The sequence below is a fragment of the Oryctolagus cuniculus genome, chromosome 1 (assembly GCF_964237555.1).
Source record: "Oryctolagus cuniculus chromosome 1, mOryCun1.1, whole genome shotgun sequence".
In the NCBI taxonomy this organism is placed as follows: Eukaryota; Metazoa; Chordata; class Mammalia; order Lagomorpha; family Leporidae; genus Oryctolagus; species Oryctolagus cuniculus.
This window is the reverse complement of record NC_091432.1, coordinates 141,677,944-141,690,664: the sequence shown is the minus strand read 5'-3', so window position 1 is coordinate 141,690,664 and position 12,721 is coordinate 141,677,944. Positions and strand designations below refer to the sequence as shown.

Sequence of the window (12,721 nt, the reverse complement as noted above, 5' to 3'; positions counted from 1 at the left end):
TTAAAGTGTTCTCTACGCCATTTAAGATAGGGGCAGACAGAAATTAGCACACACGATAAAGAATATTTACATAAATGATTTCACTGATAATTTCTTTTTGTTTGGTTTCTTTTAAAAAGTGAAATCTCAATTTCAAAAGGTGTTTATGGTAGAGGAGTAGGGAGAGAGAGAGAGAGAGAGAGAGAGAGAGAGATCTATTGACTGGTTTAATCCCCAAATGCCTACAATAGCTGGGGCTAGGTCAGGCTAAAACCAGAAGCTGGAAATTAAAATAGGTCTCTCACATGGGTGGCAAAGACCCAACTGCTTGTGTTGCTGTCACAACAGCTAGGTTGTGCCAGGCTGAAGCCAGGAGCCAGAAGCTTCTTCTGGGTCTCCCACATGGGTTTAGGAGCCCAACTACCTGAGCCATCTTCCACTGCTTTCCTAGGCACATTAGCAGGGAGCTGGATTAGAAGAGGAGCAGCCGGGACTAGAACCGGCGCCCATATGGGATGTCGGCGTTGCAGGCAGCAGCTTAACCTGTTATGCCACAGGCCAGCCCCTCACCCTGGAGTTTTAAAAGCAAATTGCTGCCGGCGCCGCGGCTCACTAGGCTAATCCTCCGCCTAGCGGCGCCGGCACACCGGGTTCTAGTCCCGGTCGGGGCGCCGGATTCTGTCCCGGTTGCCCCTCTTCCAGGCCAGCCCTCTGCTGTGGCCAGGGAGTGCAGTGGAGGATGGCCCAGGTGCTTGGGCCCTGCACCCCATGGGAGACCAGGAGAAGCACCTGGCTCCTGGCTCCTGCCATCGGATCAGCGCGGTGCGCCGGCCGCAGCGCGCCAGCCGCGGCGGCCATTGGAGGGTGAACCAACGGCAAAGGAAGACCTTTCTCTCTGTCTCTCTCTCACTGTCCACTCTGCCTGTCAAAAATAAAAAATAAAAAATAAAAAATAAAAAATAAAAAAAGCAAATTGCTGAATAAGAAAGCCAGCTTCAGTACAATAGAAAGAAATATATGGATCAGACATGAGAAAAATATTTATTTCTCTTGGAATTACAAGAAAGCAATTGTGAGCAACAATAATGACTGTTTTATAAATCTAACTCTGTAATGGTGTGCAATGTGCAACCGAGACCTCGTGTTTGCCCATCTCCGTGCCTTTGCTCTAGTTGCTGGATGTGCTGCAGCAGTACTGCATGGCGTCTGGCCTTGATTACCGCCGGCTTGATGGAAGTACGAAGTCCGAGGAGAGGCTCAAGATCGTCAAAGAGTTCAACAGCACACAGGACGTTAACATCTGCCTTGTCTCTACAATGTAAGAGAACACAACTGGGCTATCCAGTTGTTTTTAAGATCCAGGATCATGTTTTGAACTATTACTGAGTTAATTTTCAGCGGTTAGACAGACACAAGTATTGCTTTGTTGTATTTGGCTTTAAGGAGAAGCAGCGAAACTGCTGTTCTGACTAAAATAGCAACATCTTGAGTTTTTCACCTAATCTTCTCTCTCATTTCTTTTATCATTGAATTCTCCCTCTAAGTCTGGTTCTATAAAGTAACAATTAAAGAAATGGGTATTTCTGCCTAGGAATTTTCTGTGGTATTTTAAGAATTTTTTATTTTATTAAAATTATCACTTATCAATATTAAATTATTATTATTAAAAATTTTACTATTTTATTTAAAAGGCAGAGTAACTGGGTGGGGGGGGGGGGAGAGAAAGAAAGAAAGAAAGAGGGATCAATCATCTGGTTCACTCCCCAAGTAGCTTCAACAGCCAGATCTGTACCAGGCCAAAGGCAGGAGCCAGGAACCTCATCCAGGTCTCCCACATGGGTGGCAGGGGCCCAATCACTTGGGCCATGTTCTGCTGCTTTGGGGCATTAATAGGGGGAGCTGGATCTAAAGCAGAACAGCCGGGACTCGAACCCTCCACTATGGGATGCTGGTGTCACAAGAGACAGCATAGCCACTTCGCCCTAAGCCAAGCCCTTCCATAGACTTTTGAAGTCCTCTCGTGTTAATCAGACAACTGAATCATCTAGCAGCTTGGGGACCGGTCCCCGAGGGCACACTGGGCCTTGCGTTTCCCCCACAGCCTCTACCTTGTCTCAACTGAAACAGCCCCCAGTTAGAGATTGTATAAAAGGTACATTTATGAATTTACCTTTCTATGAACCTCTAATTAAAACCTTTTAAAGAATATAAACACTTTAGAGGAAGACTTAAATTAGTGTAAACACCTAAAAAAGAGTAATCCCTTTTTGCATAACAAATCCATAACTTTGGACATTTTATGTAATTAAGAATTTTGTGGATTCACTTTCACTTCCTTTCAAAAAGAAACTTAAAAAGCACAAAATTAAAGTTAAATAAGAACAAAAAATAAGTTTAAATGAAGAATAATATATCTTTATAATGAGCGGCCAAAGCTGATTGAATTCAAGAATTTCTCACATAAGTCCTTACATGCAGAGTGGTACATGACTTAAAAGACTGTCTTTAATTCAGTTTTGTAAAATACTCATAGCATTCTTAATTTTAAAATAATATGTTTCAAAGGACTATATGCATTAAACACCAGTTCAGATAGTACAGCACACGCAGACAGCAGTGGTCTCCCTCCTCCTCCGCTCACCTCCAGGCCGGTCGGCTAAGATCAGCTGTAAAGCTCCTGAGTCTCTTTCCATCTGTGTCTTCTAAAAATTGTTGTTTAACCCATTCTTTGATTTTTTAAATTAGTTTATTTATTTGAAAGGCAGAGTGACAGAGAGAGAGAGAGATCTTCCATCTGCTGATTCACTCCCCAAATGGCCTCAACAACCAGGTGCAGGTTAGGCCAAAGCCAGGAGCAGAGAATTCCATCCTGATCTCTCATGTGGGTGGCCGGGACCCTAGTACTTGGGCCATCTGCTGCTTTCCCAGGCACATTAGCAGGAAGCTGGATGGGAAGCAGAGAAACAGGAACTTGAACCAGCACTCTGGTATGGGCTGCTGGCATCTCAAGTGGAAGCTTGACTCTGCGCCACAGCACTGGCCCCATCCTTTGAATTTAATTTTTAAAGACTGTACTTTTTATTTTTAGAAGTCCTGTTTGAATTCTTCAAATCTCCCTGATCACTTTACTAGCTTTTCTTTTATTTCTTTAATTTTTAATCATATTTTAAAGAAGTCTTAATGCATTTTTGCTCTGCAAATGTGAACTCCTGCTACCTGGGCTTGCTAATCCTTATTCTTTATTGTTTCCTCTGATTCTTGTTTGGAACATTTGGGCTCTTCACATGGTTTATAGTGTTTTTATTTGTGCTTTGTCTTCACTGGGGCCTTCCTGCTCTGTGGAAATCCTTTGGAGACCACTTACTAGGAGTTTTCCACTAGTTTAGTTTTGTGTTCCTTTCTCCTAGGCATCTAGACCAAGAATGGGGAAGAAGTTTTGGATTCCTATTTTCCTGTGACTGAATTAAGAGCTTTATAGAATAAGCACATTCTTCTGCTATGTTTTAGAAAAGATACATAATCTCAATGGTTTTTTTTTTTTTTGCCTTGCTCATTTTACATTGTTTATGTATAATTTCTGTTGTTACAGAATTATTTTCACACTGGCTACACCATTACTTTGCCAGAATACTGAATCTTCACGATCTTTTCATTCGTTAACATTATACAGCTGGAATCTCCGTTAACAAAGAGGAAGAGTTTCACGACTCTCTACCCTCTTCCTCACGCATTCACTACTTTTGTCTACAAGCTACTTTTCAGACTTTGAATCAGTGTTCTTCACTGCGTCCAGCTTTCCTGGACTCCTGCCATCTGCATTCTCGGTTGCCCCCATTTCACTGGAAACCATTGAATTTGTAACGTTTGGTGCATCAACTTCCCATTTATCTTCTAAGTCCTTTGTGATGTGCGATGTTGGATCCACCCTTTCTTCTGCATTTTTCTACTTCTGTCCTACAGTAGTGCTAAGGTGACTTCTCTGAACATTCATGACCTTTTGACCACGTCCAGTTTTAACATCAGCCTCAAATGAGTTCTCTTTTCCAGCAATTCACCCACTGTTTACGTTTGCACAGTTGAGTTCATTTCCATGATTTGGTCATGACTTTCTTACTTGATTTTTTGGCTTCATAATAATCAATTCTGCCCCTTATAAGATAATCCTTGATATATTATGAATTCTCTTTGCCATCTTCTCTTCCCCTAAGTCCTCTGTACCCTGCAGCCATTCCTTCTGAAACCTTTTATCTTCTGGACTGGTTATCTTCAGGCCTGATGAAAAACTATCATACTGAGGCTTTCTTTCACTGTGTTTCTACACGGGTCCTTTCGCTGAATTCCATGCCGTCTTCAGTCTCGGCTTGCTTCCTTGTTTTCCTGAAAAATATCCTCTAGTAACTTTGTAAGCCAAGGTGTCTTGTGAGTACACCTTCTGGAACCTTGAATAAAGTAAATAACTTTTATGGCTCTCATAATGAAGTGATACTTTGGCAAATCATAGAAGTCTAGATTGAAAATCATTTGCTCTCAGATCTTTGAAGGCAATATAGTGTTTAGTTTTGCTAAGTACTTGTCAAATGTCTGTTGGGAATTGGTAAGTTTTTCTTCACCTGTGGTATTCTGAAGTTTCACGGTGATGCTTGTGTCTTAATGTAGGTCTTTGTTCATTTATTGTGCTGGGCACAATCTTGAAGGTTTGTGTTCTTTTTCAACTCTGGGAGATTCTCTTTTATTATGTCACTAATAAGAGCTTTCTTTTCTTCCATTTCCTCTGGTCTTCTGTCTTGCACGTTGTCAGATTTTTAGAACTCTTATCTTGGTTCTTTAAATCTTTGAACTTTTCTCTCATATTTTAGATTTTGTCTTTTTGTTCTATGCTCTGATAAATGTTATTTCCCAATTTTATTGATTATTTTATTTGAAATAATCACATTTTTCATCTAAAATTTTTCTAGCTTTCTGAGCTTTTTTTGTTTTCTTTCTTTTTTTTTTTTTTTTTATTTGATAGAGGAGAGAGAGTTCCACTCCACTGGGATGAGAGTTCCCCTAATGCCCACAACAGCTAGCGCTGGGCCTGGGGCTCAACCTGGGAGACAGGAACACCTTCCAGCTCTGCCACATGGGTTGCAGGAACCCGATGACTTGAATCACTGCTGCTGCCTCCTAGGATGTGCACTGGTAGGAAGCTGAAGTCAAGAGCAGAGCCAGGAATTGAACCCAGGCACCCCAGTACACGGGCTTCTCCACCAGTCTTACCTGCCACGCTAAACAAATTCCTGCTTCTCTTTTGTTTTCTAAATTACCTTTATTGTGAAACATCAACATCTTAAAGCTTAGTTCTCTGTAATCATTTCATTTGATTTATTTGACAAAAGGTCATCTGACGCTTTTCCTAGAGTTGAAACTTTTTCTTGACATCATTGAATTTCTGAGTGCCTCTGAGGAGAATTGGTATTTTGGTGATATTAGGACTTTTATCCATGCACATGGTATCTCTTTACATTATTTTGGCTTTCTCAGAAAAATTGTCTAAAGTGTGCTTCATTTGACTCCCTGTGATACTTTGTACATAACAATGAAACTTAATTGATTAAAGACGTTTTTGTGGAACATTAAGATATAGTTAAAGTATACTTTTTGGGTTTTTTTTAAAGATTTATTTATTTATTTGAAAGGCAGAGTTACACAGAGAGAGGTGAGGCACAGAGAGAGAGGTTTTCCATCCAGTTGTTCACCCTCCAGATGGCTGCAACAGCCAGAGCTGTGCCAATCCAAAGCCAGGAGCCAGGAGCCTCTTCCTGGTCTCTCACGTGGGTGCAGGGGCCCAAGGACTTGGGTCATCTTCTACTGCTTTCCCAGGCCCGGGCCATAGCAGAAAGCTGGACAGGAAGTGGAGCAGCCAGGTCTCGAACCAGCACCCATATGGGATGCCGGCACTTCAGGCCAGGGCTTTAACCCACTGTGCCACAGCACCGGCCCCTAAAGTATACTTTTTGTTATACTTAGAGCTATGCATTGCTTAGTGATGGGGATACATTCTGAGAAATGTGTCATTAGACAATTTTGTCATTAGTTGTACATCATAGTTACACAGCTCTAGGTGGTATAGGTCCATCATCCAACGTGGCCTCTTGGTGCAAACAGGAGGCGCAGCAAACACAAGCTGTGTGTGGCTGCTCCCTACATATGTGAGGTGCAGTTTTCAGGAAACTTCTCTTTTTTCAATAAATAGAAAGGATGTACTGTAAAATAACAATAATAATGTCATAAACACAGAAACCAGTAACATGGTTGTTTGTTGCCATTATCGAGTATCACATAGTGTATAAATTGAAAGTGGTGTACTCTACACCGGTGGCTGGGCAGTGAGTTTCCTTACACCAGCTTTACCACAACCATGTGAGTAATGCATTGCACCACAGTGTTAGAAAGAACTGCATTCCAAAAGAAATGAGTCGCATTCTGATACGGTTTGGCTGCTAGGTAAGTTAACAAATCAATAAATAATTTCATATTAATAAAAACAGTCAAAATATGTTGTTAGTGGTTTCTGTTCACTGTATACCTTACCCACAGGTCAAATTAAATGAAGACAGAACTTTTGGTTTCCATATAAGTGGCAAAAAGCCTAGGGATAGCATGAGTACTGGGCACAACCTCATTCTTCATTCTGACTTGTAGAATTGAACACGAGGAAGCTAGAAACCACTTTCTAGGCAAACTGTGTAACCTGAATCATAACACTTTCCTAATTACTCACTTTTAAGGGTTGTGGATTTGGAGTATTGTACGTCAGAAGTAAAAGTTTCCAGGTGATGTGGGTACCTCTCAGTAGCTCAGCACCATGAATCATAGACTTTGACGGGCTCTGGAGAGAAGCTATTTCCTTTTTCTCTTAACTTTATTTAAAAAAAAAAATTATGTGCTACCTTCCCCCAGAAAGATGAGGACACTCTCATGTTAGACACCCCAAGTGAGCCACGGCGCCAACCTCCCCCACTCCCCGCAACCAAGCAGTTTTAAGTAAAGGGCATTTTGGACAAAACAGCATAGGTACAAAAATGACCAGAGAACCTAGGTACCCAGGGTTTAGGATACTGGAAGGAAGAGTTGTGTACACAACCAATTAGAGGGACTCATGAGTTAATGTAATGAAGCATAGGCTAATAAAGAGATAGAAAATGCTCGATATGTGACAGGTTTTGGAAAAGGAAATATTTTAAAGAGTCAGCGCTAGCTCTTTTAAAATGTACAACTCAGTCTTGGGGCTGAAGGAAGAGCTGTTCAGAAATCTGTAAGTGGAAAGGTTTAGGACAGTGTCGTACACGCAGCGTAGAAAAAGGACAGAGGGTAAATATCTAATTCAGGTTTCAGTAGTGTGCTTGAAGGGCAGACAGAAGTCAGCCCAGCCAGGCGAAAAGGAAAGCAAAGAAACTTGAATGAGTTAGTTCTTGGGGTACAGTGAAAGAATGTCTGGTGCGATTCTAGCCGCCAGGGGAGATGGCCTGGTCGTAGAGGTCATGAGTCGCTCTGTGATGCTCAGAAGTTTCAGAGAAGTAGCACTCTGAATTTTTATATTCTGTGCCCAAAATAACTGTTTCGTAGTGTGTGAATGGACTGAGATTGAAGTATAAGGAGAGTTAGGAGGCCGATGAAGTAATACCACAGGAGTACGTAAAAGAGTTCATGAAAAAACATTTAAAAAGTTTGTGTGAAAAATGGAATTAAAAGATAAGTGTATTTTGGTGTAAAAAATGAAATCTATGCATAGTTTCTTCATAACATGCATCTTCCATAAGTTTTTGAAGATCTCTTGCATGAGTACAATATATGGTAATAGTGGATTTAGAAAGGGCAGTGGGAATAGGAATGGGGAAGGGACTCAGAAGAAAATCATTTTTCAGATACATTTGACAAGACTTCATATTGATTAACTTTTAGGGGGAAAGGAAATAGTGACAGGAGAAGATGACGTCCATAGCGATGCCTAGGCCGGCATTTTGCCTTTTTTTTTTTTTTTTTTTTTTTTTTTGGACAGGCAGAGTGGACAGTGAGAGAGAGAGAGACAGAGAGAAAGGTCTTCCTTTTCCATTGGTTCACCCCCCAATGGCCACTGCAGCTGGCACGCTGCACCTATCCGAAGCCAGGAGCCAGGTGCTTCCTCCTGGTCTCCCATGCGGGTGCAGGGCCCAAGCACTTGGGCCATCCTCCACTGCCTTCCTGGACCACAGCAGAGAGCTGGACTGGAAGAGGAGCAACCCGGACAGAATCTGGCACCCCGACCAGGACTAGAACCCGGGGTCCCGGCACCGCAGGCGGAGGATTAGCCTAGTGAGCCATGGCGCCAGGCATTTTGCTTTTGATGAGAGTGCAGGTATGGGTGTTTTAGCCAAAAAAGAAATACGTGGAGGAGAGAACTGCGGGTCCAGGAAGATGTCGCTCATTGCAAAGTAAGCCCTGGTGTCACTTGCTCTTGCCGTCTCCTTCATGGAAATGGAGTGTGTGGCACTGTTCTGCTGTGTAACTCCTCCTCTCTGTACTCTGTTACAAGCTGAAGTGTACGTGTAGAGTCCTGTGACTTTGGAAATAATTCTTACTACCAAAAGGAGAAGTGGGATCTGTTATTTCTATGTGAATTATTATTAGCCATATTTTTAATTAAACTTTTTGTTTCGAGATATTTGTAAATTCCCAAATAGTTTTTAAAATCACACAGAAGGGTATCACTTACCCGGTTTTCCCCAGTGTAACTGCTTGTCAAACTGCAGTATAAGGTTGCAGTCAGGATACCAACATGGATAGTCTAGTCAGAGCATTTCTGTCACTTCAAGCATGCCCCGTGTTGCCCTCTTAGGACCACAGCTTCTTTCCTCTCTCCCCATTGTTTTGGGCCCCTGGAAGCCACCTATGTGTTCTCCATTTCCACAGATTTTGTCATTTGAGGAATGTTATATAGCTGACCTGTTGGGGTTGACTTTTTTCACTCAACACAATTGCCTGGAAATTCATCCAAGTTGTTGCATGGATCAATAGTTCCTTCCTCCTGGTTGCTGAGTAGTGTTCCATGACAGGGATGTACCACAGTTTGTGTAAACATTAACCTCGGCTTGTCTACAGTTTTCAGCTGTCCTAAATGATGCTGATACGAACATTTGTGTTCAGCGTTTTGTTCGAACTTAGTGTTCATTTTTCTGGGATAAGTGCTAAATAATGAAATTGCTGGATCATATAATTACATGTTTCCTTTTATAAGGAACTGTTAAACTATTTTCCAAAGTGACCACATCATTTTACAGTCCCAGCAGCAATGTGTGAGTGATCAAGTCACTCCATATGCTACCAATGCTGGCTTGGCTATTGTCTCTATTTCTTATTTTAGCCATTCTAATGCACATGTAGACATACCTTATTATAGTTTAAATTTGCATTTGTCATGTGACTAATGATATTGAACATCTCTTCATGTGCTTATTTGGAATCTGTATATATCTTTGGTTAAAAATCTCTTTTGTGAGTTTTGCCTTTGTTGCCTATTGAGTTTTGAAAGTTCTTACACATTCTAAGTACTAGTCATTGATGGGTGTATGGTTTTCAGATTTTTCCTTTTAGTCCACGGCTTATGTTTTCATATATTTGGCAGGATCTTTTATATGGTACAAGTTTTTAATTCTTATGAGGTCCAATTTATAAATAGTTCTCTTTATGATTTGAGGAGGTCCAATTTATAGTATTTATTTTCAGGATCACATTTTCAGCATCAAATCTAAGAACTCTTTGACTTGCCATAGATCTTTAGGATTTTCTCCTGTCGTTTTCCTAAAAGTGTCATAGTTTCACACTTTATATTTAAGTCAGTGATCTGTTTTGAGTTAATTTTCATATGAAGTGTGAGATTGGTGCTGAGATTCAGTTTTCTTGTATACAGATGTTCAATTCCTCCAATAGTATTTGATAAAAAGTCTGTCTTTCTTGACTTCTGTAACTGTCAAAATCAGCTGGGCATATTTGTGTAGGGCTATTTCTTCAGTCTCTTTTTTTTTGAGATTTATTTATTTATTTATTTATCTAAAAGAGTGGCAGAGAGAAAGGAGAGAATATATATATATTTTCTCGCGTATGGCAGTGATTAGAATTTCCAGTACTATGTTGAAAAGAGCTGAGAAGGGGCCATTATCTTTTTCATGGTGTTAGAGGGAAAGCATTCAGCATCCACGTTTAAGTGTGATGTTTGCTGTAGCTTCCTTATAGCAGCTCTTTATCAAATGGAGGAATTGCTTCTTGATTCCTAATTTCTTAAGAGTTATTATGAATAGGTGTTGGACTTCATCAATACTTTTCCACATCAATTGATATAATCATGTGATTTTCTTCTTTCTTAACCTGTTCATATAATAGCTTGTTTTGCTGACTTCAAATATTGAATCTGCTTTTTTTTTTTTTCTTTTCTTTTCTTTTTTTGATAGGCAGAGTGGACAGTGAGAGAGAGAAACAGAGAGAAAGGTCTTCCTTTGCCGTTGGTTCACCCTCCAATGGCTGCCGCGGCCGGCACACTGCGGCTGGCACACTGCGCTGATCCGAAGCCAGGAGCCAGGTGTTTCTCCTGGTCTCCCATGGGGTGCAGGGTCCAAGCACTTGGGCCATCCTCCACTGCACTCCCGGGCCACAGCAGAGAGCTGGCCTGGAAGAGGGGCAACCGGGACAGAATCCGGAGCCCCGACTGGGACTAGAACCTGGGGTGCCGGCGCCGCAGGCGGAGGATTAGCCTAGTGAGCCTCGGCGCCGACCAGACTCTGCTTTGTATTATAGGAATAAATCCCAATTGATAGTGGTATATAATTATGTTCATACATTGCTGGTTTTGGTTTACCAACATTTTGTTGGAGTTTTTAGTATCTATGATTGTAACAGATACTGATGTGTTATAGTCTTTTTCCTCACTGTCATTTGTTACCAAAACTCATTGTGTGCAATGACTTGGGTGGTGTTCCTGTCTCCACTACTTTCTTGAATTGGTATTCTAGAAAATGGGTGTTAATCTTAGCAAACGATAAAATTCTACAAAGGAATCTTCTGGGCCTGAAGATTTTCTTTTCCTAAGAACTTTTTAAATACATATTTAATTTACTTCATAAATTAAATGCATATTTAAATACATATTTTAGGGGCCGGCGCTGTGGCTCACTTGGTTAATCCTCTGCCTGCGGCACCAGAATCTCATATGGGCACGGGTTCTAGTCTCAGTTGCTCCTCTTCTAGTCCAGCTCTCTGCTGTGGCCTGGGAGTGCAGTGGAGGATGGCCCAAGTGCTTGGGCCCTGCACCTGCATGGGAGACTAGAAAGAAGCACCTGGCTCCTGGCTTTGGATCAGTGCAGCACCAGCCTTAGTGGCCATTTGGGGAGTGAACCATTGGAAGGAAGAACTTTCTCTTTGTCTCTCTCTCTCACTGTCTATAACTCTACTGTCAAATAAAAAAAAAAAAAAAAGAATAAGGACATGCTTTCATATAACCAAAATTTTAAAAATAAAAATAAATAATAATAAATACATATTTTAAATTCATATTTAATTTATTTATTATTTATTTAATAGCTTAAGGCTGATCAAATTGTTTCTTTCATTTAATTGAGTTCAGTAATTTGCCATTTTTCAAAAATTCACCCATTTCTAGAATTTATGAGCATGAAGTTACCTATGATACTCACCTATCCCATGGTATTCACTGGAACTGTAGTAATATCTCCTGCTTTATTCCTTTTTCTGATAATCTGTGTGTTTTCTCTTTATCTGTGTCATTCTCACTAGAAGTTTAGCAAGGAGCCAGCTTTTTGTTTCTTGACTTCTCTGTTTTTTCATATGTACAGTTGTATTCACTTCTGTCCTTCGACCTACTATTTCCTTCCTTCTTCATACCTTGAGTTTTTACTTCTTTTGTTTCTTGGCAGTTACACTTTAGATTATTGCTTTGATTTACTCTTTTCAAATGTAACTATTGATTGGTATAAATTTTCTTCTAAGCACTATTTTTGCTGCATCCCACATATGTTGTATTTTCAATTTCATTACATTATTATTATGTTTTGTACTTTAAAGTTTCTTCTCAGATTTCCTCTTTGTTCTATTGGCTATTCAGCTGTATATTGTCCAGTTTCCAATTTTCTATATCTTTTTTTAAAAGATTTATTTATTTATTTATTTGAAAGGCAGATTTACAGAGAGGCAGAGAGAGAGAGAGAGAGATCTTCGATCCACTAGTTCACTCCCCAAATGGCCGCAATGGCCGGAGCTGGGCTGATCTGAAGCTAGGGGGCACGAACTTCTTCCAGGTCCCCCCCGTGGGTGCAGAGACCCAAGGACTTGGCCCATCTTCCACTGCTTTCCCAAGCCACAGCAGAGAGCTGGATTGGAAGTGGAGCAGCCGGGACTTGAACCGGCATCCAATTAGGATGCCAGCACTTATGGTGGCATCTTTACTCGCTATGCCACAGCACCAGCCTCTCAGTTTCCATTTTTCAAGTCTCCTCCTATTACACATTTCCAATTTGATTCCACTATGGTCAGAGAATATACTCAGTACGACTTCAGTTTTCAAAAATTTTTGAAGTTGCTTTTATGCCACATGATACGGTCTATCTTGTGAATGGTCCATGAGCACTAGAAAAAAAAAATGTATGTTTTCTACTGTTCTTAGGTGGAATGCCCTATCTAGGCCAGTTAGGATCTATTTTTTTTTTTTTTTTTTTTT

At 40.8% G+C, this 12,721-nt stretch overlaps 1 protein-coding gene across 1 annotated transcript in view; it reads left to right on the top strand.

Moving 5' to 3' along the window:
* Nucleotides 1–12,721, top strand: part of ERCC6L2 (ERCC excision repair 6 like 2) — a 121,274-nt gene that overhangs the window by 50,243 nt on the left and 58,310 nt on the right. The window contains exon 11 of the mRNA XM_008257721.4: nt 1,152–1,297. Within this exon, the coding sequence (XP_008255943.2) occupies nt 1,152–1,297 (146 nt within the window). The remainder of the gene's footprint in view (nt 1–1,151; nt 1,298–12,721) is intronic.